The sequence below is a fragment of the Gigantopelta aegis genome, chromosome 3, assembly GCF_016097555.1.
Source record: "Gigantopelta aegis isolate Gae_Host chromosome 3, Gae_host_genome, whole genome shotgun sequence".
Classification (NCBI taxonomy): Eukaryota; Metazoa; Mollusca; class Gastropoda; order Neomphalida; family Peltospiridae; genus Gigantopelta; species Gigantopelta aegis.
The window spans coordinates 42,454,777-42,478,065 of NC_054701.1; the positions used below are offsets into that span (position 1 = coordinate 42,454,777).

The following is a 23,289-nucleotide window of genomic DNA, read 5'->3' on the forward strand; positions in this document are numbered from 1 at the left end:
TTGCTTTAGACATGTTAACTGATAGGATAGTGAAAACAGATTTATATTATTCGTGTTAATAATATGTATTTTATCCAAGATATCAACAAGCTTTGAAGTCCATATGTCCTATATAAAAATCTACTGAAATCAACATTAACAAAACACAAATTAATAATTTGCAAACTACTTAATATAAATAAAAAACCAACACGGAAACATCATGTACCCAGTTTTTTGTTATTGTAAGATGCAAAGTGACGTCATTGGAATACTGACATTATCCAAATTCAAAATTAGCTGTATTATTACAATGTTTCTCCATATTTAAAATAAAAACTGGTCTACTAACCTTGACATCTGTCAAAATTCTACAACAAGCAGACAATGCTCGTTACAGGTCAGTATGTTTTTATTTTCCATAATTTTGGACAAAATATTAAATTGAAGCTTAAAAAGATGAACGAAATAAAAACAACCTTTTGTCAAATATATCATATACAAAAATTACTGTTGGATATGTTATATTTATTGTGTATGAAGCCAAAACAAGGGTGTGAAGAGTGACTGTCGTCAACCTTACCCATGAAGTTCCCTGACATTATTTTTATGTTCACTGAGAAATGAACAAACTCGGGTTTTTATGGCTGGACCACTGGGTTGACAGAGAATAATTCTTTTTTTATTATTCTTTTTTTTTTTTAAATATTTATTTTCCCCAAGTCCATTCTGACCATGTCAAGGTTGGGGAACCTTGAATTCATGGCCTTACATCAAAGTGATATAATTTATATACAAGTACATATATCTAATTTGTGGTATAATAATGTTATATAGTCATATATAACAATTTGATACATAAATGCATTTGTAATGTTTCTGTATAAATTAAAGATTGGCAAAAAACAAAACAAATTGCTATGACACATAGAATGGAAATGACTGAAAAATATAGGAGAAGAAGAAAGAAGATATAATGGTTAAAACACATAATAATAAATTGATAAATAAAAAATAATAAAAAAAATAAAAAAATGTTTTATTTAACGACGCACTCAACACATTTTATTTACAGTTATATGGCGTCAGACATATGGTTAAGGACCACACAGATTTTGAGAGGAAACCCGCTGTCGCCACTTCATGAGCTACTCTTTCCGATTAGCAGCAAGGGATCTTTTATTTGCGCTTCCCACATGCAGGATAGCACAAACCATGGCCTTTGTTGAACCAGTTATGGATCACTGGTCGGTGCAAGTGGTTTACACCTACCCATTGAGCCTTGAGGAGCACTCACTCGGGGTTTGGAGTCGGTATCTGGATTAAAAATCCCATTCCTCGACTGGAATCCGAACCCAGTACCTACCAGTCTGTTGACCGATGGCTTAACCACGACGCCACCGAGGCCGGTCAAATAAATAAATAAACAAACAAACCAAACACAACAAAACAAAGCAAATAAATAAACAAATAATATAAGTAAATAAATACATGGGGGGGGGGGGGGTGTGTAAATCTATACTAGTGCGAAACGAAAAAGACCTGGAATTCAAAACAAGCTATTGTCAGGAAATACGTTTCAGTCAAAGAGATTAAGCCATGGTGTCCATTGTTCATTAAAAAATTCATAATTGCAATTCTTGTATAAAATAAATCTTTCTATTTCAAACGTGTTTCACAAAATATTTTTAATTCCATTGATATTTAATATTTTTTTCTGTACTTTTATACAGTAGATATATTTAATGTTGATAATCAACCAATTTACAAAGTTACTATTTTCGTTATTGATCATACCAAACATAACAATATCTTGACTAAAAATAATGTCAATTCCTGTTTCAGTCAATATCCATTCTCGTATTGATTCCCAAATGTGGTTAACCTTGTTACAGTAGATAAGATGTTGTAACATTTCACATGAAGCTTTGCAGAAGTCGCAAACATTAGAATCCACGTAATGTATCATATACAAAAATGTATTACTAGTTAAGATTCTATGTACTATTCTATACTGAAACCATGATAATGTTGTGTCTTTTACACATCGAAAAGGAATAACATAATACTTTTCCCATTTCTTTGTATCATACATGTATCCTTCATTTGCATATTTCAACTGTGCTTTTGGAATGACAGTTTGTGAATTTAACATACCATACATATGTTTACAACCATTTTTGTCTTTTAATAAATGTTTTACCTTAAATGGGAAATCAGGATTTTTAAGACTTGTGAAAGTGTCATCGTTTATGTTTTCTAATTTGTTTATAAATGATTTAACAGCATTTGTTGTTGACGCATATTCCAAGAAATTTGTATTTATATGATATTTTGCTATAAACTGTTTGTATGTTAAAACATCACCTTGTTCGTTTAATAAATCATTAATAAATGTGATACCAGTATTGATATAATGTTTGTATATAAATGGTTTGTTACCTTTACATATTTTGCTGTTATTCCAGATATTAATACTTAATATATCATCCACACTTTGTGGGTTTTGAACTTTTTGTATATCTATCCAGCTGGACAGGGTTTCTCTCCAAAACTTATTGTGAATATGTTCTATTTTGTGCATTAGGAAATAATCACCTTGTTTAATCATGTCTTTTAACGATATGTTTGTAATTGACTTAAACAAAGTGATCCACTTTGAGTTATTTAAAAACATTCTTCGAATCCATGTACATGTACATTTCAATGCTGTTATAAAATTATTTATGTTTATCATTTTAATACCACCCCTTTTATAATCTTGCATTATTAAATTTTGTTTAAATTTTTCAGTTTTACTCTGCCAGATAAATTAAAGAAATAATGTATTTATATGTTTTATCAGAATTTCATTTGGATTCGGTAAAGCTATTAATAGGTAAGTTAGCTTTGGCATTATTAACGTGACATAGAGAATAATACATGAGTGGCCATTAGATATCATTTATCTCACGAGTTGTTTTAAAATGTATCTAACGAACAAAAGCTAGTTTGATGCACTTTTAAACAATGAGTTGTGAGATAAATGGTATCTAACAGACACGAATGTATTATTCTATTTCTTACATATCCTCAAAAGGCAGGTTTAAAAAAAAAATTAAATCTTTTTCGACTATAAGTTATTTACAGCTGTTGCACTTGTAGCTGACTTATGCGTCACAGACACATGATTGTCAGGTTAACTATACATCACAGTCTAATCGATTTCTATTGCGCTGGTTTTTTTTTTATTGGTCATATGGCATTGGTGACCTGGTCATCACCTACCTGTAGGAACAGCCAGTCGTATGTGTATGTAGTATGTGTGTAATCATAAATAACACATGGTGTTCTCACCAACAGGTTAAAATGTAATGAATGTAATAAAAATTTAATTATGTAAGCAAGTCTTTTTGAGGTATGACATCAAACAAGATTCACATTGTTATTTTTTGTAAAGATGTTAAAATTTTAACATAAAAAAATAAGTTTAATTAATAAATAAAAAATAAATATGTATATTTTATTATGTATACCACGATATAAGACTTTTTTTTAATACACTGTGCTGAAATTAATGATATAAATAAGTGAACTATTGAAATTAGCAACAGCAGTTTATCAAACTGCGTGAATCAGGCATCATAATCTGCCATTACAATGGCTGCAGGAGGATACAAAAATATATATTTACAGCATGATTTCACTTTCCTGTCCTGGATGGAGGAGCCGGCACAGACCGACACCTGCGCCCATGACAGGTTTGCACTACAACAGCTTGTTCTGAATGTGCACATTAAACCCTATGACCTGACCTGACCTGATTATTTCACACACTGTTTCTTATCAAGCACATAATATTCTTACTGTTAACAAACCTATAAAAATTTATAATTTCATTTACCCATTGCTTGCTCTAGTCTAGATGGGTTTTTTTGGAAACCCATTTCTATGTTGACAGATTCAATTTATCATTTATAATGTCATAATGAACAATGCAAATTCTCAGTTCTCAGACGCCAGTGTTAACAGCCAAAGACTGATATTTAGAACACATTACCTTAATCTCAGAGAGAATCTCTGGGTGTACTTTTATCTGGTCATGGATGTAGCCCACAGTGCTGCCGATGTACCGCAAGTGTTTGGATATGTTAGCTACCATGGCAATGGCGTCAGCACAGCTGCAAAACATTTCTTTAACAATTATACCATACCCAATAAAAAGTTGGATGTGTTTTTTTTTATAACGACACATTAAGAGCACATAAATTAATCACTGATTATTGGATGTCAAACATTTGATAATTTGTGTACAGTCTTCAGAGGAAACCCACTAGATTTTTCCATTAGTAGCATGGGATTTTTTATGTCCACTTTCCTGCAGACATCTTGTCTTGATATAAGTTGTGTGGCACTGGTTGATAAAAGCTGGTGACCCAAGCACCTCTGAAGAAAGTACTTGACAAATATGAATGGAATTTCTAATGGACAAGTTAAAAATATAACAGTCTCTCTGATAGGCAACTTCCTTTTTCTGACCTAGCAAATAAAGTATAATTATATTATTTTTAATTTGGTTATTTTTCATAACCTTATTAATCTTGTTTTGTCCATTTTAAAGTAGTATTATAATAAAAAGAACAAAAGCGGCAAAAAGATTTCAATTAGGTTTAATAAATTATCATTGTACTAAGTTGTTTTGCTGGTACTGGTCTGACAAACTAGTGTATTATTTTTCATTTCAGCAGCCCTGGATCAGAGCTCTAAATTGACTGACCTAAATCCCACCAGTCTATACACAATAAGACAACACTGAAATAAATTAATCTACTTATGAAACTCAAAAAACCTTTTTTCAATAAAACAAACAAACCAATATGACTTACATGTATATACAAATTTACATAGTAAAGTGTTACTTAGCAATGAAAGAAAAAATGTACAGACAAAAGAAAAAACCCTGATGGCATTGATCCAAAGTGAATCACACAAAAGTACATTCTACATACAGAATTGGATATAATTTGGTTATTTTACAACTTTGTAGTCAACACACAAAATTCTTTACTGCTATGTGTGTGGTTCAGACATACCAATTTAGAAACTGTTGATATATTTAAATGACAAGTTAGATAGGCAGCTATAACCAGTAACAGTGAAATGAATTTTTTTTAATGTTTTAAATTACGCTAATTGTGTTTCACAACAATACATTGATTTCGATATTTCGGTGTGTTTTTTGGTTTTCCTTTTTTATATATTACAGGTTAGATAGATAGCAGCGAAATTAATTTTCTTAATGTTTTAAATTATGCTAATTATGTTTCACAACAATACATTTCAATATTTGTTTTTTTTATATATTATAAGTTTGACACCAATTACCACTGAATAAAACATTTGTTATATGTTATTTTAAATAATGCTAATTATTTATCTCAATGATGCACCAGGTTTTTTTTTCTTCTCACTGCCATCTTAAATACTTCAAGTTTAATCTCCTGATGCTGACACATCGACAGACAGCTCCAATTAAGACCAACCAGACTGCTAAGTGCTATATTTACCCAAGAAACAACAAACAGCTAGACTGATACCTACCCAATGTGTTTGTTGTACTGTGCTGACAGTAGACTGGTTGCCTCCCAGTCCTTTTTGTGAACTGCTTGGATTCCGTCCAAAATCTTCTTCCGCCATCCGATCTGAGTAATTTTCATCTGTGGGAGAGACAGGGCATCATCAGTGTGTCTAAGCTTAACACGTGATCAAGTGGAAACAATAGCAAACACAGAAGTACAAGAGTGGCGTTACAAGCTGTGAAGACAACTGCTTTTTCATTGTTCTTGGAATGGGTTTAGGAACTTATTTCCCAGCACAAAAAACAAATAATACAAAAAGACAAAAAAAAAGCTATAACAAAAGTGAAAAAAACCCCCACATAGTAGATATTTAACCATGGCTAGTGGATTTAGAAAACCAATGATCCCATGACTGGTGGATTTTTAGAAGTCTAGAATCCCTGCTATAGCACATTAATAAATTATTACACATTTTGTGTTTGTCTTATGTGTATATGCATTTATGTACATGTATGTTTATGCATTTAATAAGTAATGAGTTTTAAATTTTGATTTACGGTAAAGAAACTTTAGAAAAAATAAAAAATTCAGCATTTCGCTTTATGTACGCTGTTTTGAGTCTTATTTTTATTTATATTCAAATTATACATATACAGTAAAGTCTATAACGAACCAGAAGGGACCATGATAGCTAGTTTGTTATAGCAGTAATTTGTTGTACACATTTGCACAAGTTGGCCATTAATGTATAGGGAGATAAAATGGGACTTTATGCTCATTTAGTTCTATGCAGTAGTTCGTTCTAAGCATGTTCGTTATCAGTGTGCTTTACTGTATTAAAATTTGCATTTCTTTTATTGCATTTATACATTACCCTGGGATGTTTAGGCATTCTATAGGACTAGGAGGAAAGTGCCATAGATTTTGAGGTCAGGTTAAGTATGAAAAGAAATGCAAATTTAACCAGAAACACCTGGCCTAGGTGGTGTCGTGGTTAAGCCATCAGACATAAGGCTGGTAGGTATTGAGTTCGCAGCCCAGTACCGGTTCCCACCCAGAGCAAGTTTTAACAATTCAATGGGTAAGTGTAAGACCAGTACACCCTCTTTTCTCTCACTAATAACTAACCCACACTGTCCTGGACATACAGCCAACATAGTTGAGGTGTGTGACCAGGACAACGTGCTTGAACCTTAAGTGGATATAAGCATGAAAATAAATTGAAATGAAATGACCAGAAAGAATTAACAATATTTTGACTCATACATTGATAAGGTCCTGTTCAGTCATTCGCAGAAATGTCTCAAAGTCGACATGCTGTTCTTGAAAGAGAGGCACAAGTTCCCCAAGGTCAAGGCCATACAGAAACACTTCTACCTCTCCATGACGAGAATCAAACTGCTTGAAACTAGAACGAAACAGACAGGAATATTTGTTTAATGACACCTCAGCAGTTTAAAACTAGAATGACACAAAACAATAAACTGGTATCTTCTTTCATAATCCAAGAAACCATATCATATTTTAGAACACAGTAATTAATATTCAAGTTATTCAGACAGCATTTGAATTCTACTGTTGTTATATATTCTGTATGAAGGAAGAAAACTGAAGCAAAGCAGCTGTTTATTGTTCTTGTAATACATAACATACCTGGCAAAATTACTATAAGTAATTTGGTGTCTAAATATTGCATTTTTTTCCTCTACATGCATACAACAACTTTATCCCAGCAAGATTATGTATCATTATGAAACAACATAATACTTCACCAGAGATCAAATTCTATGGGGGCATGCAAGTCATAGGTTTTAACGTGCACATTCAGAACAAGCTGTTGTAGCGCACACCTTTCATGGGCACAGGTGTGGACTTTCGCTGGCTCCTCCGTCCCGGACAGGAAAAGGTTTGAGGTGGATGGGAGAGGGGGTCGCCTGCGCTGTCATGTGCAAGGGAGCACAAGCAGCCCAACCAGGGGCGGTAGCGGGCGAGGGTCGGTAGCGGGCGAGGGTCGGTAGCGGGCGAGGGTCGGTAGCGGGCGAGGGTTGGTAGTGGGTGAGGGTTGGTTTTGGTGCTATTGAATTTGCAAATGTGGCGTAATTTCTCGAAGGTAATTTTGACACATAATCTAGAATGGTTCATCAAAATTTTAAAATGTAGCTTATTGGTTGATTTGACTCAGCTGATCGAAAGGTAGCTCCTTGCTGGGGCACGCAAGTGGTTACCTTCGGTTTATTAACAAAAATAGGAACACCAAAGCAACTTATTTTCTATCAAGTTTTCTGGGACAAAAATTATTTCACATTATGGGAAGGGGTACGGCACAATGACAAACAAGTTATGGCAAGACAAGATTTTTCTTGTCATCGACACCGACAGATTTTAGGGGCACAACAACAAGTAAGAAGGGCAGCCACAGTACTTTCCATCAGAGCCGTGGTAAAAGTCAAAACCTGCTTCACAAAAATTATATGCAACAACAAAAAAGTATTTATTGGTCTTTATAATATTAAGGATTATCAGTAATGGTTTGTAACGAATATTAAAAATTCAGTTGGTTACAACTGCCAGTACCTGTCTTTAATATAAAAAAGAATTAAATTTGTTTTACTGGGTTCACAAATTACTTCACAAGACTGAGTGTATGGTTAATACCAAAACTTCACAACATTCAACAGGATGAACTTTGCTACTGGTTATGGAAACAACATGTGAATATTTGCTATGGCGATTTGGTGTCTAACATATGGTTATTTCAACATTTAGTCGACTGAGATAAAAAGAAAGGAAATTAATACCCTGATATAGGCAAATGGATTTTCACAGACAGAACAGCACATACCATAACATTTGATGTACCAGTGAAAGAGTACTGATTGGGAATGGAGCACACAGCACTTGAGTCTATTGACAATGATCGATCCTACAACCCATCACACGTGGGGCGAGTGCTCTACCACTGAGCTACCTGTACTTCCTGGCCATGCTACTGGAGAAGAGTTAAAGTTTGTTTTGTTTAATGACACCACTAGAGCACACTGATTAATTAATCATCGGCTATTGTATGTCAAATATAAAGTCATTGTGACATGTAGCATTAGAGGATACCTGCTACATTTTTCCATTAGTAGCACAAGATCTTTTATATGCATTTTACCACTGACGTGACAGCACATACCATGGCCTCCTGATATACCAGTCACGATGCACTGGTCGTGGTAGGACAAAATCCAATCAGAGAATGATTTGATGATTCGATGTAAGCACCTCAGGTGTGCGTCTATTCGACGTAAGCACCTCAGGTGTGCGTCTATTCGACGTAAGCACCTCAGGTGTGCGTCTATTCGACGAAAGCAACTCAGGTGTGCGTCTATTCGACGTAAGCACCTCAGGTGTGCGTCTATTCGACGAAAGCAACTCAGGTGTGCGTCTATTCGACGTAAGCACCTCAGGTGTGCGTCTATTCGACGTAAGCACCTCAGGTGTGCGTCTATTCGACGTAAGCACCTCAGGTGTGCGTCTATTTGCTGAAAGCACCTCAGGTGTGCGTCTATTCGACGTAAGCACCTCAGGTGTGCGTCTATTCGATGAAAGCAACTCAGGTGTGCGTCTACTAATTAAAATAAATCCCACCCACCCTCTGATGAAGAGACAAGGGCTTTTTATGTCAATTTTTATGATGTATACTGATGGAAAGAAATAAGGGAACACATCAAATTGTAGACCAAATGTAATTCACAACTAGCGTAGTAATGCCTGTATTTCATACCAAGTTGTAATGTGGGATTGAATGTCTGTAGTGTTGAATGTGCTGCCTATATGTTCCCAGTCAACTTCTGACAACATGAATCAATTTTTGATGCAGTCATCATTTTTTGTTGCTATCTGTGTGATCCTTTCTTTCTTTCCATTAGTATATTTACACCAAGTGTTTTATCCACTATACCTATGTTGAATTTCACATGCACTACCTGTACAATACCTGTCTGTGGTGTTATCTGGTTCCTTGACAGAGACAGGTTGCGTTACAGATTCACTTGAAGTATCTTCCGACAAACAACTTGCATAATTGTTGCTTTTTGACTTGTCACCTTCCAACATGGAAATAATCTGCAAAACAGTCATAAATAATTTGCAAAACAGTCATTGATCCATTTATATTGGTGGCCTAAACATATATTTGGAAGAGTTCGGTCTGAAAAATGTATAGCTAATGAACTTGTTCTGAGCTAAATAAACGACATTCAACTAATCCAAGACACATACAATATACCACAGAATGCAATAACCTTTTGATAAAGCCATTATGAAAAATATTCAGTAATTCAAATTCAATTCACATTTAGCATTTGGCAACAAACTGAGATACAGGGTTCAACAAAAATCCACTAGCCCTTGGTTCCAGGTAATGAATTTGTGATCTGAGCTAGTGAAAAATAACAACTGTAATACTATAATACATAGGGCACTAGCCAAAGCTTTTGGGAGGGCGAGTGACTTCATCAAACATTTGTCAAACACGGAGATAAAAATTAATAGTTATGTGAAATAGTGTACTTGAAATATTACCATATTAAAAAGTACATTTTGACTTAGTCATTATTAAATAATGTTTACAGGGAACCTCTTGTCTGTAGACCATATTGCAGTTAAACTAGTCATGAATAATTTATGTTAGATAACGTGTTCACCATACCTCATCATTCCCGAGTGCGAGGTCTCTAGCCGTAAGACCATCTGCATGTTTGATGAGGGGATCAGCACCTTGTTGCAGTAACAGCTTTATAACACCCTTCTGTTTTCTGTGAGTAGCCCATGACAGCGCCTGTAATCAGAAATCAAACTGTTCTATTTAAAACTGACACCTAACAAATTCACTTACCAAAGTGTTAAAGTAAAGGAATGGAATGTTAAACAAGCATTCTGAGAGTACTGTTAATTAAAGGCATACTGTCATGGATTTAAGGACCTTATTTCTCTAAAAATGGATAATAACTAAAAATTACATTAATTGTTGGAAACCAAATCTAGCTATTGCATCACCTTAACTGAACCATGATGGAGTGAAATTCATGTCAACCCTCTCGGCAATTGTAGTTTTTGAATTATGGACCATTGCGATAATTCAATATTTTTTTACAAAATATCATTAATAAATGGAATATGGTGGTTATGAAGATGGTTGAATAATGTACATTTAGGGACAAATCAAATTATTTTTGTTCAGGTAATACTTTGTTAGACCATTAAATAGGTCAGTGAACTGTGACAATATGCCTTTAAAAGCAATATTCCCCACTGAGCCCTACACATTTTTGTACCTCCTAAGTTCAAGGGCCATAACTATGTTGAAAAATGAGTAAATCACAATGATAGTCAAACTTGTACTTGTACAGTACATGATAAAGCTATACACAAAATTTCAGCTCCATGTCTTGAGGGATTGCGAAATAAAAGCACGGAAAACTATATGTGGTACAGATGGACAGAAACAGATAAGACAGGTAAACACAAACAAAACCTACAGTCTCCTCTGGTTGGATTGGTAGCAGACTAATAAAACCCTATCATATTAATACAATCAATGACAACTGTGTAGATAAGACAATTCCCAACTAGAGGGACAAAAGGTTGGGGTTTTTGGGGTTTTTTTTTAATATTGTCCTGAGAATTGGAATTGTTTTAAAAACACCTCACAATGGCAATTGATTCTTCTTCTTGCCCATTTAATTACAGTGACAAAACATTAATTTTGTAAGCTATGGTTTGTTTATTCTAGAATGATCCGTAAACACTTCACCTACAAACTCATTTAATCATACGCGGAAAAATATAGTCTACATTATGCAAGGACATAAAATGTAAGAACATAACCATAAATATAAAATTAAAAATACCAATTTGTTTAAATATTTTTAAAACAATGATCCAACATGAAAAGGCAACTTGGGGAATATGTAATTCAACAGAAAAATATTAGTAATGGCATCAATCGTTGTAAAACTTGAGTTATGACATCATGTATTTAGAAATCGTCTAGCACCAGAGGGGCTAGACAAGATTTATCTAGCACTGTGCAAAAGCTGGATAATTCAGTCCATTGGGCAAAAAAATATTATATATAACTGCAACTGAAAAAAAGCCACTAACTACCACCGCATATTGACTTTAATATCAGACAGCAGCACGGTGTTTTTAATCAAAGTGTTTGTTTAAAAAACAACCATCAAACTACATTATCCTGGGAGCGGGACGTAGCCCAGTGGTAAAGTGCTCGCTTGGTGCGCAGTTGATTTGGCATCGATCCCCGTCGGTGAGCTCAATGGGCTATTTCTCTTTTCCCGCCAGTACATCATGACTGGTATATCAAAGGCTGTGGTATGTGCTATCCTGTCTGTGGGATAGTGCATATAGATCCTTTGCTACTAATGGGAAAATGTAGCAGATTTCCTCTGTAAGATTATATGTCAAGATTACCAAATGTTTCACATTGAATACCCAATATGACTCTAGTGGTGTCATTAAACAAAACAAACTTCTTCTTTTTTTACATCATCCTGATACATATTTCACAGTGGAAGCGATCTCCAACTGAGAAATCATGTTAATAACACTACCAAATGCAATAAATTCAAACTACTCACATCTAACGTCAGCCTTTATACCCTCTAAATTGTCCAAAATCATCTAATTTAGTACATACATAAAAAGGCTTGTCTTGTTTAACAATACCACTAGAGCATCTTAATTTATTTATCATCAGCTATTGGTTGTCAAAACATTCGATAGTTCTAACAGTCTTACAAAAAATCTGCTATATTTTTCCATTAGCAGAAACACATTTTTATATGTAATTTCCCCGGAAAGAACAGCACATACCACATATATATTGACACACAATGAAAACGCAAAAACAACTTTTCATTGCTATTAATGAATTGATGGATAATGTAATATGACATTAATGACTGGTATTCATGAGATACATTCACATGGAAACATGGCCAGTTATCATCAGTAATCGAAAAGTTCAACCCCCCCATATCAAGGTCAGTATCTGGTGTGTCCACCATTGGCCTGTGATATGCGTGAAGACGACGGGGAAAGGATTGGCACAAACATCTCAAATAAGCCACAGGAATGTTCCTCCACTCCTCCTGCAATGCCTGCGCAAGCTCAGCAATGTTACGCGGTGGTGGCTGGCGGTGACGTACACGACATCTTAACTCATATCCCACATGTGTTCAATTGGTTTCAAATCCGGTAAAACGGTGGGCCAGTTCATAACGGTGATACCGGCTTGTTGCAGGAATGCCTGGGTAATTCTTGCAGTATGTGGACGGGCATTGTCTTGTTGAAACAGAAGGGGACCTCCTGGTCTTTGGTGACGGCGCAAAAGTGACTGGAGAACTGGTCTTAGAATAATGTCAACATAACGCTGGGCTGTAAGGGCATTGTGGACAATGATGAGATCACTCCTGAAATCACAGTTGATTGCCCCCCATACTATCAGACAACCACCGCCAAACCGATCATGTTCCCTCACACATCCGTCAGCGTACCGTTCATGGAGTCTCCTGTTTACACGTGCTCTTCCATCGGCAAAGGAGACAGAGAAACAGGACTCATCTGAGAAAACAATGCTCCGGTAAAAGGTTGGTGGATGATTACCATTCTGGAAAGCAAACTGTAGTCTCGCAGCACGATGTTACCGTTGTACCGGCGTCTGCATCTGAGTCCAGCCGTTTTGAGTCAACGGATGACCATCATCGGATGGATATGCCTTCCATGACGTCCTATCGTGTTGCTTTGCTGTCATTGTCGCAGTTCTGAACCGGTCACAGAGGTGGTGTCGTCGAATCTACCGATCTTGGCGTGGGGTCGTAACGGGACGTTGTCCAGGTCGAGGTTGATCACAGACACTCCCGGTCTGTTGATGACGTTCAACAAGTCGTCCAGTAGTTGATGGATAGACTCTGAAGGTCCAAGCAACTTGGCTTTGCGAAGTCCCCCCTTGAACCATGCCCAACGCTTGCTCCCTTTGTTCTTCTCTGAGTCATGGCATTCTTAATGTGACGAGGAATATGACACCGTTACGTGACTTTTATGTGTCCACATACTGGTATTTCACGTGCATTGCATGCAGCATGATTAACCATGTAGTGAATGCATTTCACACCATTTTGTGTGTTTCTGCTATTGTATGTGTAACGAGAACAAAACCAGGATTAAAACCCAGACAAAAGTACCAATCAATGGCTTCCTCTCATAAATTGTTATTTTAAGTCCAATAAATATATTTTTCATTAATCACAACAAAATATTGAAAACATCTGTTTTGCGTTTTCATTGTGTGTCAGTATACATGTACCAATTGTATGGAACAGGTTGAGATGGGGAAAAAAATCCAGAGAGTGGGTCCACCAAAGGGATTTGATCCTATGACCCAATCACCTCCGGAAAGTACTCTACCAAGTGAGATAGATCCCACCCATTTAATACATACATATGCAAACCTGTGCTAAGTGGCCATTTTAAGCCAATACATTGAGTGGCTTTTTAAGGTGTGAATGCATATTTATCCTGCAACCACAGTTTCTACTGACATATTATCATGACGGATAAAGCAAAGTCATATACGCATAGTAGCAAGATATGACTTTTGACATCACTCATCTGACATCACACGCATAGCTACATTACAAAATCGCTCATTTGACCTCTAGGTCATCGTACAATGTAGCTGAAATAACAGAAATAGCTTTTCCCCTTGATTTTTATGGTCTGCAGGATAAAAATAACTAGTTAATGACATCAAATATCAACTTTATCCTGTTTAAGCCGAATGAGAAATTCCTATTCTTACCTTCACAGGATAGAGCTGATATCAGATGTTATTAACTAGTTATTCTCTATTTATTCTGCAATCACTGTATACATTGGAAAGATATGATGACTAGATAAATCTCTATATCTTCAGACACTGACCAAAAATATGTCACGTGACATAAGCCTGACTCTACTCGAGTATTTCAGACTAGATTTTCAATAAATATTCTCTTTAAATCATTTGTACAGTAAATACAAATAACTTTTGGTTTTGCGATAACAATAAAACATTGTATATTTATTTATGAATTAAGAGTTTAGCAATGCTTTTTTTGAATGTGACAGAATGTAGCTAGCATCTTACAAAGGTTGACATCATGTATCTTGTTTGACATCATACAGTAAAAGTCTTGCTAGGTTGACGATACTTGATTTGTGTAAACAAAAATGGAATAAATAATGATTTCCCAATTACTCCTGTAGGATGGCAGGATTGAAGAAATAACTGGTTACTGTCTAAAGATATCGGCTTTATCCTGCTCAGGTCGAATTGGCGAATGCAGCTCAGCAGAGCCTTGCTGCATTCGCCATTCTAACCTTCGCAGGATAAAGCTGATATCTTAGGACAGTAACCAGTTATTCTCTATTTATACTCACAGTGTATCCCCGTGAATCCTGCTTGTTAATAGCAGCTCCATTATCTAGTAGTTTCTCAACCACCGACACGTGACCTTCTCGAGATGCACAAATCAGCGGCGATACATGGTATCTGAAATACAAAATCATTATCTTTGAAAACAAACAGCAAAAATCTAAAATCAATACTCAGTTCAATACTTAGCTACCACAACTGGTATATCAAATGGCCGTGGTATGTGCTATCCTGTCTGTGGGATGGTGCATATAAAAGATCCCTTGCTACTAATGGGAAAAGGAAGTGCCCTTACGGAAATAACGTATACAAACTTATAAGTGGAATATACTTTACTTATATGCCACTTATAAGTGGCCTATAAGTTACCCATATATTGGTATAAGTGAAGTATCAGTGTGTATACATGTAAGTATAATTAATCCAAAAAAAAAAAAATCAAGAAAACAAAACCCACAAGAAAAACAAAGACAACAACAATGACATCAGGAATTCAGATAGAACAAGGGATTATTATAAGAGGTGCAAAATCCTGAGATTAATAGCCTTGCCATCTTAGGCAGTATGGTGCAACTTCAAAAGGACTTAATTCAGACACCACTGTGTGGGTCTCCAGCCAGTAAGAGGAAACCAAAGAAGAAGACCAAAATGGCGGCACCTGAACATTTTCTTTGTGCACATGTGTTTAGTTAAGACTATACCTCATGTCCGTGGAACAAGTCTATCATACAGGAAAACTAATTTGGTAAGTATCTGACTACATGTAGCACCTATTTTTTATTTTAACAGTTCATGTTTTTCATTTAAAAACCATGCATTACAATCATTGTTGGATTTTCAAATACTGAAATAGACAAAATGGCGGCATTCCTTTGATAAATTTTCTTTATTTATGTTAATGCATGTGCATAGACATTTCATTTAGTGAATACAACTATACTAAAAGTTCAAACTAGTGCTGATTATAGTTATTTTGTCACATAAAGGTTTAGTGTTGTTATTTACATTTAAATATTATAAGTAATTAGTAGTAATTAATTAAAATATACTTGTGGTTTCCCTCTGTTACCAACAAACATGATTTTTCTTTCTTTTTTATGTCAAGGCAAATTTTAAAGTTTTTAAATCCATATGATCAATTAATAGCTTGGAAGTATTAATAAGTTATAATTTTTAATTATATAATTTTGATCATTGTGACCTGTCCCTCCCATTTCTGGTAATGGAGGAACATTTGTGTCATTGTACATTAAAACAGTTTATGTGATAAAACCAACTTGAAAAGCATCATTATTATATATATGTATTTTGATTAAATGAACTAAAATAATTTATGTAATGTTCATCAACTTCTGCAATTCACAAACACTGAAAGTCTTTAGATATCACCTTACAAAGGGATTACATAGCTCCACTAATTGGGGCAATAAAATGTCTATAGGAGAATGGGAGTTGTCACCTGATCACTTTGTACCTGTCTTATCAAAAGGATGTGTATCTCTACTTCTGGCAGACTGAGAGTAATTAATTTACTTCACACAGTGCTAATTAAAAGCCCAAGGGAAATTGGGCAGTTGTAATGACTGACATTTTAAACAGTAACATGAAAAATATTTGTTAGCTTTTATGTTTACTTAATACACATATTATTTTTTAAAAGCCCAATCATTACATGTTAATATCATTTAAAAATTACATTAAACTGTTCTAAAGTCAGAATACCTATTGTTTGTTCGGAAAAATAAAGATGCTACAGAGAACACCAAAAGAAAAACCTAGGGTCATCATATTTTTTACAAAATGCATAATTAAAATGGATGTTTTCATTTATTCACCAGTTATCTCCAGATACATACATGTTGTAATGGTTCATGTACTGAACAAATCAGTCTGACTGATGTTTTATTAAAGCTGATCATCCACTTTTAATATCCTCAACATGTACATATAAATACATGAAACATAATCAGTTGAATCAGAGAAATTTATAAACAGTTATTTGCATGATTCTTTTTAGTAGTTTCCAGAACTTAAGAGATTAAAAATATATGTATATACATGTATGTATTTTATTTTCTGGTTTCTTCTTAATTAAAATTAAAGTTCAACATTGAATATTTCAAAGTCTGTTTTAATACAAAAATTAACGTTTATCGTAGAGATTTGATTGAATATTTTTTTAAACGATTATTTTTAGAAGTAAAATTGAAAATTTAACTGAAAGGGTTTTTTTTTCTGAAGTTTTGATTCCCCACATCTGAAACTTGGTAGGCTGTGATTCTCTAACTTAGTCTTTAAAAACTAACAGAAAGAACTAAATGTTTACATTAAACAATTGCTAATTACATAGCAGATCTATCCAGACTATATAAAATATATTTTTTCTTTTTTGTTTTGCAGAATCCCATCTGAATGTTGGATGACATATATCAAGATGGCACTGAACAAGACATAATTGAAGAAAAGGGATGTGAGAGAATCCAATCTAACATTTAAAAATAAATATACATTTATATTATTTATAAAATATTTCTTTGCATATAGTGTTCAGGTATATTAGTGGGTCACTTCGGGAAGAATGAAACACCACTTTGTTAAGACTATTCAATGTCCTGCTGACAGTTTACAGACAGGATGTGGAAGTGCTGTCATACTGTACCGGTGACATAAGAACAATAACTTTTTAAAACAATTATTTGAATTAAATGGGTCATGGGAATTCCCATGGTATTCATGGATTTTGAACCTGTTGTTTCACTGATCTTTTTTTTTTTCTTTTTCTTTTTCTTGACCAAAATTGGTGTCCATTTCCGTGGGTGGAGATAGGGTCAGTCGCATTAATACAGAAATTACCTGAGAATATTGAAATTTGGCCTCCAGGAACCGATTGCTGCCTAATTTCATTTGTTTAATGATGTCACCAGAGCACTGATTAGTTCATCACTGACTACTGGATGTAAAAAATTAAATTGATAATTAATTCTGACCCATAGTCTTCAGAGGAAGCTCTACATGTTTCAAAAGCAGCAAGTCATCTTTTATATGATCTTACCTCAGACAGGACAGAACATACCACAGCCTTTGATATTCACTTATATTTCACTTATACAGTGTTTTTGTCAAATATCGGTGAATCACTTATACTTCACTTATACAGCAATGTTTGTAAATATCAGTGAACCACTTATACTTCACTATACAGCAATGTTTGTAAATATCAGTGAATCACTTATACTTCACCTATACTTTACTTCTACAGCAGTTTCTGTTAAATATCAGTGAATCACTTATACTTCACTTATACTTCACATATATTTCACTTATACTTCACTTATAGTGGGTTTTTTTGTAAAATATCAGTGAATCACTTATACTTCACTTATAAGCAATGTTTGTAAATATCAGTGAATCGCTTATACTTCACTTATATTTCACTTATACAATTTTTTTTGTAAAATATCAGTGAATCTCTTATACTTCACTATACAGCAATGTTTGTAAATATTAGTGAATCACTTATACTTCACCTATACTTTACTTATACAGCAGGTTCTGTTAAATATCAGTGAATCACTTATACTTCATTTATATTTCACTTATACTTCACTTATAAGTCACTTATATATATCTAACACTTCTTTTAAATGTAAGCGAATGACTTACACTTCACTTACATATATGGTTAACACTTCACTTATATGTCACATATACTTTACAAGTATAAGTGATACCTCATTTGCATACAAAATCCTAATCGTTTACTTATAAGTCACTTATACTTGAAAAGTATTAACAACTTATACTTCACTTATAAGTGAAAAATATAAGTCATTTCGGTAAGGGTGGGTATCATGTCTAAGACTATGTCTAAATTACCAAATGTTTGACATCCAATAGCTGATGATTAATAAATCAATGTGCTCTAGTGGTATTGTTAAACAAAACAAACCTTAACCCAGTTTCTTTGTTTAAAGACAACACTTAGAGGCTTTGATATACCGGTCGTGGTGCATTGACCGGAACAAGAAATAGCTCATTGAGCCCACTAACAGGGATCGATCCCTGGTTGGATTTTAACTGCCCCAACCAGTGTTTCACCACTTGTATATCAACAGCTCTAGTATTGTCGTTAAATAAAACAAACTTTAACTTTTTACTAACGGAAGATGGCTGGACAGATATGTCTGGAATTTACATTTGAGGAGAAAATTAAGACAAACATAACTATAATTTAAAAGGAAAATTATATATTTTGAGACATTAGAACCTATCCAATTATATATTTTGAGAAATTAGAACTTATTCAGTATTTGTTAACATCTTCAAAAGAAAACTATATTATGTTGGGTTTTTTTTTACTTTATTAATTTACAAACCTGTCTTCAGCATTAATGACAGCTTTCTTTTCTATCAACATTTCCACACATTCCAAAACCAATTTTTCATCTCTTTTAGAGCTGCAGGCTGCCATCAAAACTGTGTACAAATCTAAATAATAATAAAAGAAATATATTTAGAGTAAATTAATTCAAACTGAAATCATTAATACATCATTAATCATTCACTTACAAATACACAATCATTAGGTATCAAACATCTAATAACTATGTTTGTATTCTATGTCATCTACAGTCCCACAAACACTCTGCTACTATATATATATATAACGATGGAAAGAAATAAGAGAACATGCGATATGTTAGACCGAATTCAATATACTGGAGTAGTTAGTTATGTCTGTATAAAATACTTGGAAGCTTGCATGGGGACCTCGGCTCTTAACATATGAATTCCCCACTCCCTGTGTTGCAAGACAAATTAATATGTACCCACCTACCCAAATTGTTAGCATTTTCCGATGCCTATACCTGAATACTGGTAAATATGAAAACAATATTTTCAAACAATGATTATTTTATGTTCAATGTCAAACTTGTTCTGTAAATCTTATATGATAAAGCTATATACAATATTTCTCCTGAATATCTTGAGGCAGTGCAAACAGATTTAAAAATCAGTAGGGAACTAATAAATGTTGTTTTCTCTTAAGTAGGTAACCAAATAATAATCGTTATAACAATCAAATGACATTTTCCCACATCCATTATGCAGACACACAACATGAGAAAAGTAGTGCATATCAAAATATAATTTCTATTATTATCAACACTGGTGAATCCATGTAAGAATTGTGGTGAGATAAATACCTCTATGTAAATTAGGATCTGCGCCGTGGTCAAGAAGAAACTTGACAAGGGAAGCACTGGAGTCGGTGGCTGCATACATCAAGGCTGTCCAGCCACACTTGAGAAGCTGGTCCACACCAATACCTACATTTTAGTATATGATGACACAGTACATGTACATCAAATTATTCATGTTTTAGCAGGACAAGTTATAGCACTCGCAAAATTCACCAACTGTGCATTTCTAAAAACAAATGGCTAATTTTATTTTACTTTGGCAAAATACTTTCATATATAATACAGTGAAACCTCTCAAAACTAGACCCTTTGTAACTGGAATTCCCTCAAAACTGGAAATTTTTATGGTCCTTTTAAAAATATTAGCACATAAATTAACCTCTCTAAACTGGATACCTCTTAATACAGGACATTTTACTTGATCCCAAGGGTGTCCACTGTAATTGTTATTTTTAAAAAATAGCTGGGTTTCTGCCATTTGTTAAGTTCACCCAGACCTGTTTAATTATTTAAACATTTCAAAACAAATCACTGAGCTATCACAAAATTACTCATGGTTTTTGTTTGTTTGTTTGTTTGTTGTTGGGGTTTTTTTTTGGGGGGGGAGGGGTTCAAAAAACACATTGAACTATTTTTAGAAAAAAACATATATATAATATAAAAATTTAAAAAATCACTCATATTTTTTTGTTTGTTTAAAAGAAAATTCTGAACTCAATACTACATGTAAGAAGATTGATTAATGTACGTCATATGGACAAAATGCATCAAATGTTGACCTACATGTATAACTGGAATTCTATTTATGTCAGATTTAGAATTTTCATGCAATAATATTTATTTGGGGGCTAGTGACTTTTTAAAGCTACTAGCCACCCAGAAGAACATATGTGACCAAAAAAAACTTTAACGTCAACCCCTAACAGGATAGACAAAGTGACTGTGTTTGCCATCACTGTTCACATACATGTAGTTGTAATAATATTAGCAATAACCATAATAATATTGGCAATAACCATAATAATATTAGTATTGTTTAACTTGTTGAAGATAACATGAAAAACATACAGTCTTCTTTGACAAAATATGACATAAGACAGGAAAGAAGAAACAAACTTACTATCAATTGATACAACCTCATAATTCAATTCAAATCCATGCAATTTTCATGATAAATATCATGAACCTTTACAGACATAATAAAGATGAGCTTCAAAGTGACATAAGCTGTTTGCTACAGGTTAAAAAAAAAAGAAAAAAGTTTGTTTTGTTAAACGACACACTAGAGCACATTTATTTATTAATCATCGGCTATTAGATGTCAAACATATGGTAACAGTCAGAAACAGGAAACCCACTACATTTTTCCATTAGTAGCAAGGGATCTTTTATATGCACCATCCCATAGACAGGATTGCACATACCACAGCCTTTGATATACCAGTCGTGGTGCACTGGCTGGAACGAGAAATAGCCCAATGGGCCCAGTGACATGGATCGATCTTAGACTGATCGTGCATTAGGCGTGCGCTTTACCACTGGGCTACGTCCCGCCCCGTTACAGGTTAAATACATGTAAATCCTAACTAAAGGTACGTTAATTATTATATACCATTCTTCAGACAGTCTTCAATGGTGTCAATGTTACCCCGCATGGCAGCAGTTCTGAATTTCTCCAGTAACATGCTGGACATTCGACCATGTTGATTACTATTCCGTGGTGGGAACCGTCGACCAAAACCATTTTGTTGGGGCTTCTGGAAAATAAATATGACAAGACATAAATTCAAGCTGATTAATGTAATAGTGTTGGTATAAGTGCTCCTACTGGCAGTAGCTAATGGGAATTTCCCTATTAGCTCAGATGGTAGAGCACTGGACTCTTGTACTGAGAGACCGTGGTTCGAATCCTTTCAGTGGAGGTTGATTTTTATCTGTTACACATTTTCACCATTTTCGGGGCACTTGTTTTTCATTAAAAATACAAAAAAATTAATTGAAATAAACATTAATGTAATTTATGTGCTTGCTTTAATAAATGAATGGCAAAAGATATAAAAGGCATATTTTAGTCATTACTAATACCTTTTTGGGTGTTTTATAAAGGCAATTTTAGAATTAACTAGTGAAAAAGGCTTGTTTAATCTCAGGGCAGCATGGTGCTGATTAAGGCAAGATGGTGCTATACTACTGAGGCATGGTGCTGCACCATACTAAAACAAGCTAGGGAAAACACTAATGTTGGTAATGTGTCAGAAAAAAACACAGAACCCAAAGTCTGTTATGCATTATCTTGTAAATTAATCCATCATTACCATGATTATTACCCCCCCCCCCCCAAAAAAAAAAAACCCCACAAAAAACCCCAGTTTCCACTAGGTTGTAATGATCACAGGACATGAAACTGGATAAAATAATTTTAAAAAAGAAGAAAAAAGAAGCCCACAACTTTTTCCATAATTAAATTTAAAATCCTGAAACATTTTGCAAATGATGATGAGCAAGAAAGATTGCTCCTTAAAAAAAATTATAGTTACTAAATTTTATTTGTCGCCATAGGCTAGGACAGGACTTTGGAACATTTTGGCATTGGATAAACCTCAAAAAGATACAGTGACATACGTGTACATGTATAAGGTAGGGTCAGTCTCCTAAATGAACAACTGCAGTGTGCCCTCACCCAGATTTCAATCAGTAATCATGATTGTAATGGAACATACGGTACATGTACAAGGTAGAGTCAGTCTCCTAAATGAACAAATGCAGTGTGCCCTCACCCAGATTTCAATCAGTAATCATGATTGTAATGGAACATACATGTACAAGGTAGAGTCAGTCTCCTAAATGAACAAATGCAGTGTGCCCTCACCCAGATTTCAATCAGTAATCATGATTGTAATGGAACATACATGTACAAGGTAGAGTCGGTCTCCTAAATGAACAAATGCAGTGTGCCCTCACCCAGATTTCAATCAGTAATCATGATTGTAATGGAACATACATGTACAAGTTCAACATGTGCAAATGACTGTCATTATACCTGTTTGTGCTATGTGTGTACACATTC

General features: G+C 34.3%; 1 protein-coding gene across 1 annotated transcript in view; it reads right to left on the reverse strand.

Annotated features, from left to right (window-relative positions):
• Nucleotides 1-23,289, reverse strand: part of LOC121368651 (ankyrin repeat, SAM and basic leucine zipper domain-containing protein 1-like) — a 41,857-nt gene that overhangs the window by 13,371 nt on the left and 5,197 nt on the right. The window contains exons 2-10 of the mRNA XM_041493390.1: nucleotides 21,835-21,979; nucleotides 20,226-20,348; nucleotides 19,395-19,506; nucleotides 15,024-15,135; nucleotides 10,234-10,362; nucleotides 9,520-9,647; nucleotides 6,804-6,945; nucleotides 5,560-5,675; nucleotides 4,019-4,139 (exon numbers count right to left, since the gene is read on the reverse strand). Of these exons, the coding sequence (XP_041349324.1) occupies nucleotides 4,019-4,139; nucleotides 5,560-5,675; nucleotides 6,804-6,945; nucleotides 9,520-9,647; nucleotides 10,234-10,362; nucleotides 15,024-15,135; nucleotides 19,395-19,506; nucleotides 20,226-20,348; nucleotides 21,835-21,979 (1,128 nt within the window). The remainder of the gene's footprint in view (nucleotides 1-4,018; nucleotides 4,140-5,559; nucleotides 5,676-6,803; nucleotides 6,946-9,519; nucleotides 9,648-10,233; nucleotides 10,363-15,023; nucleotides 15,136-19,394; nucleotides 19,507-20,225; nucleotides 20,349-21,834; nucleotides 21,980-23,289) is intronic.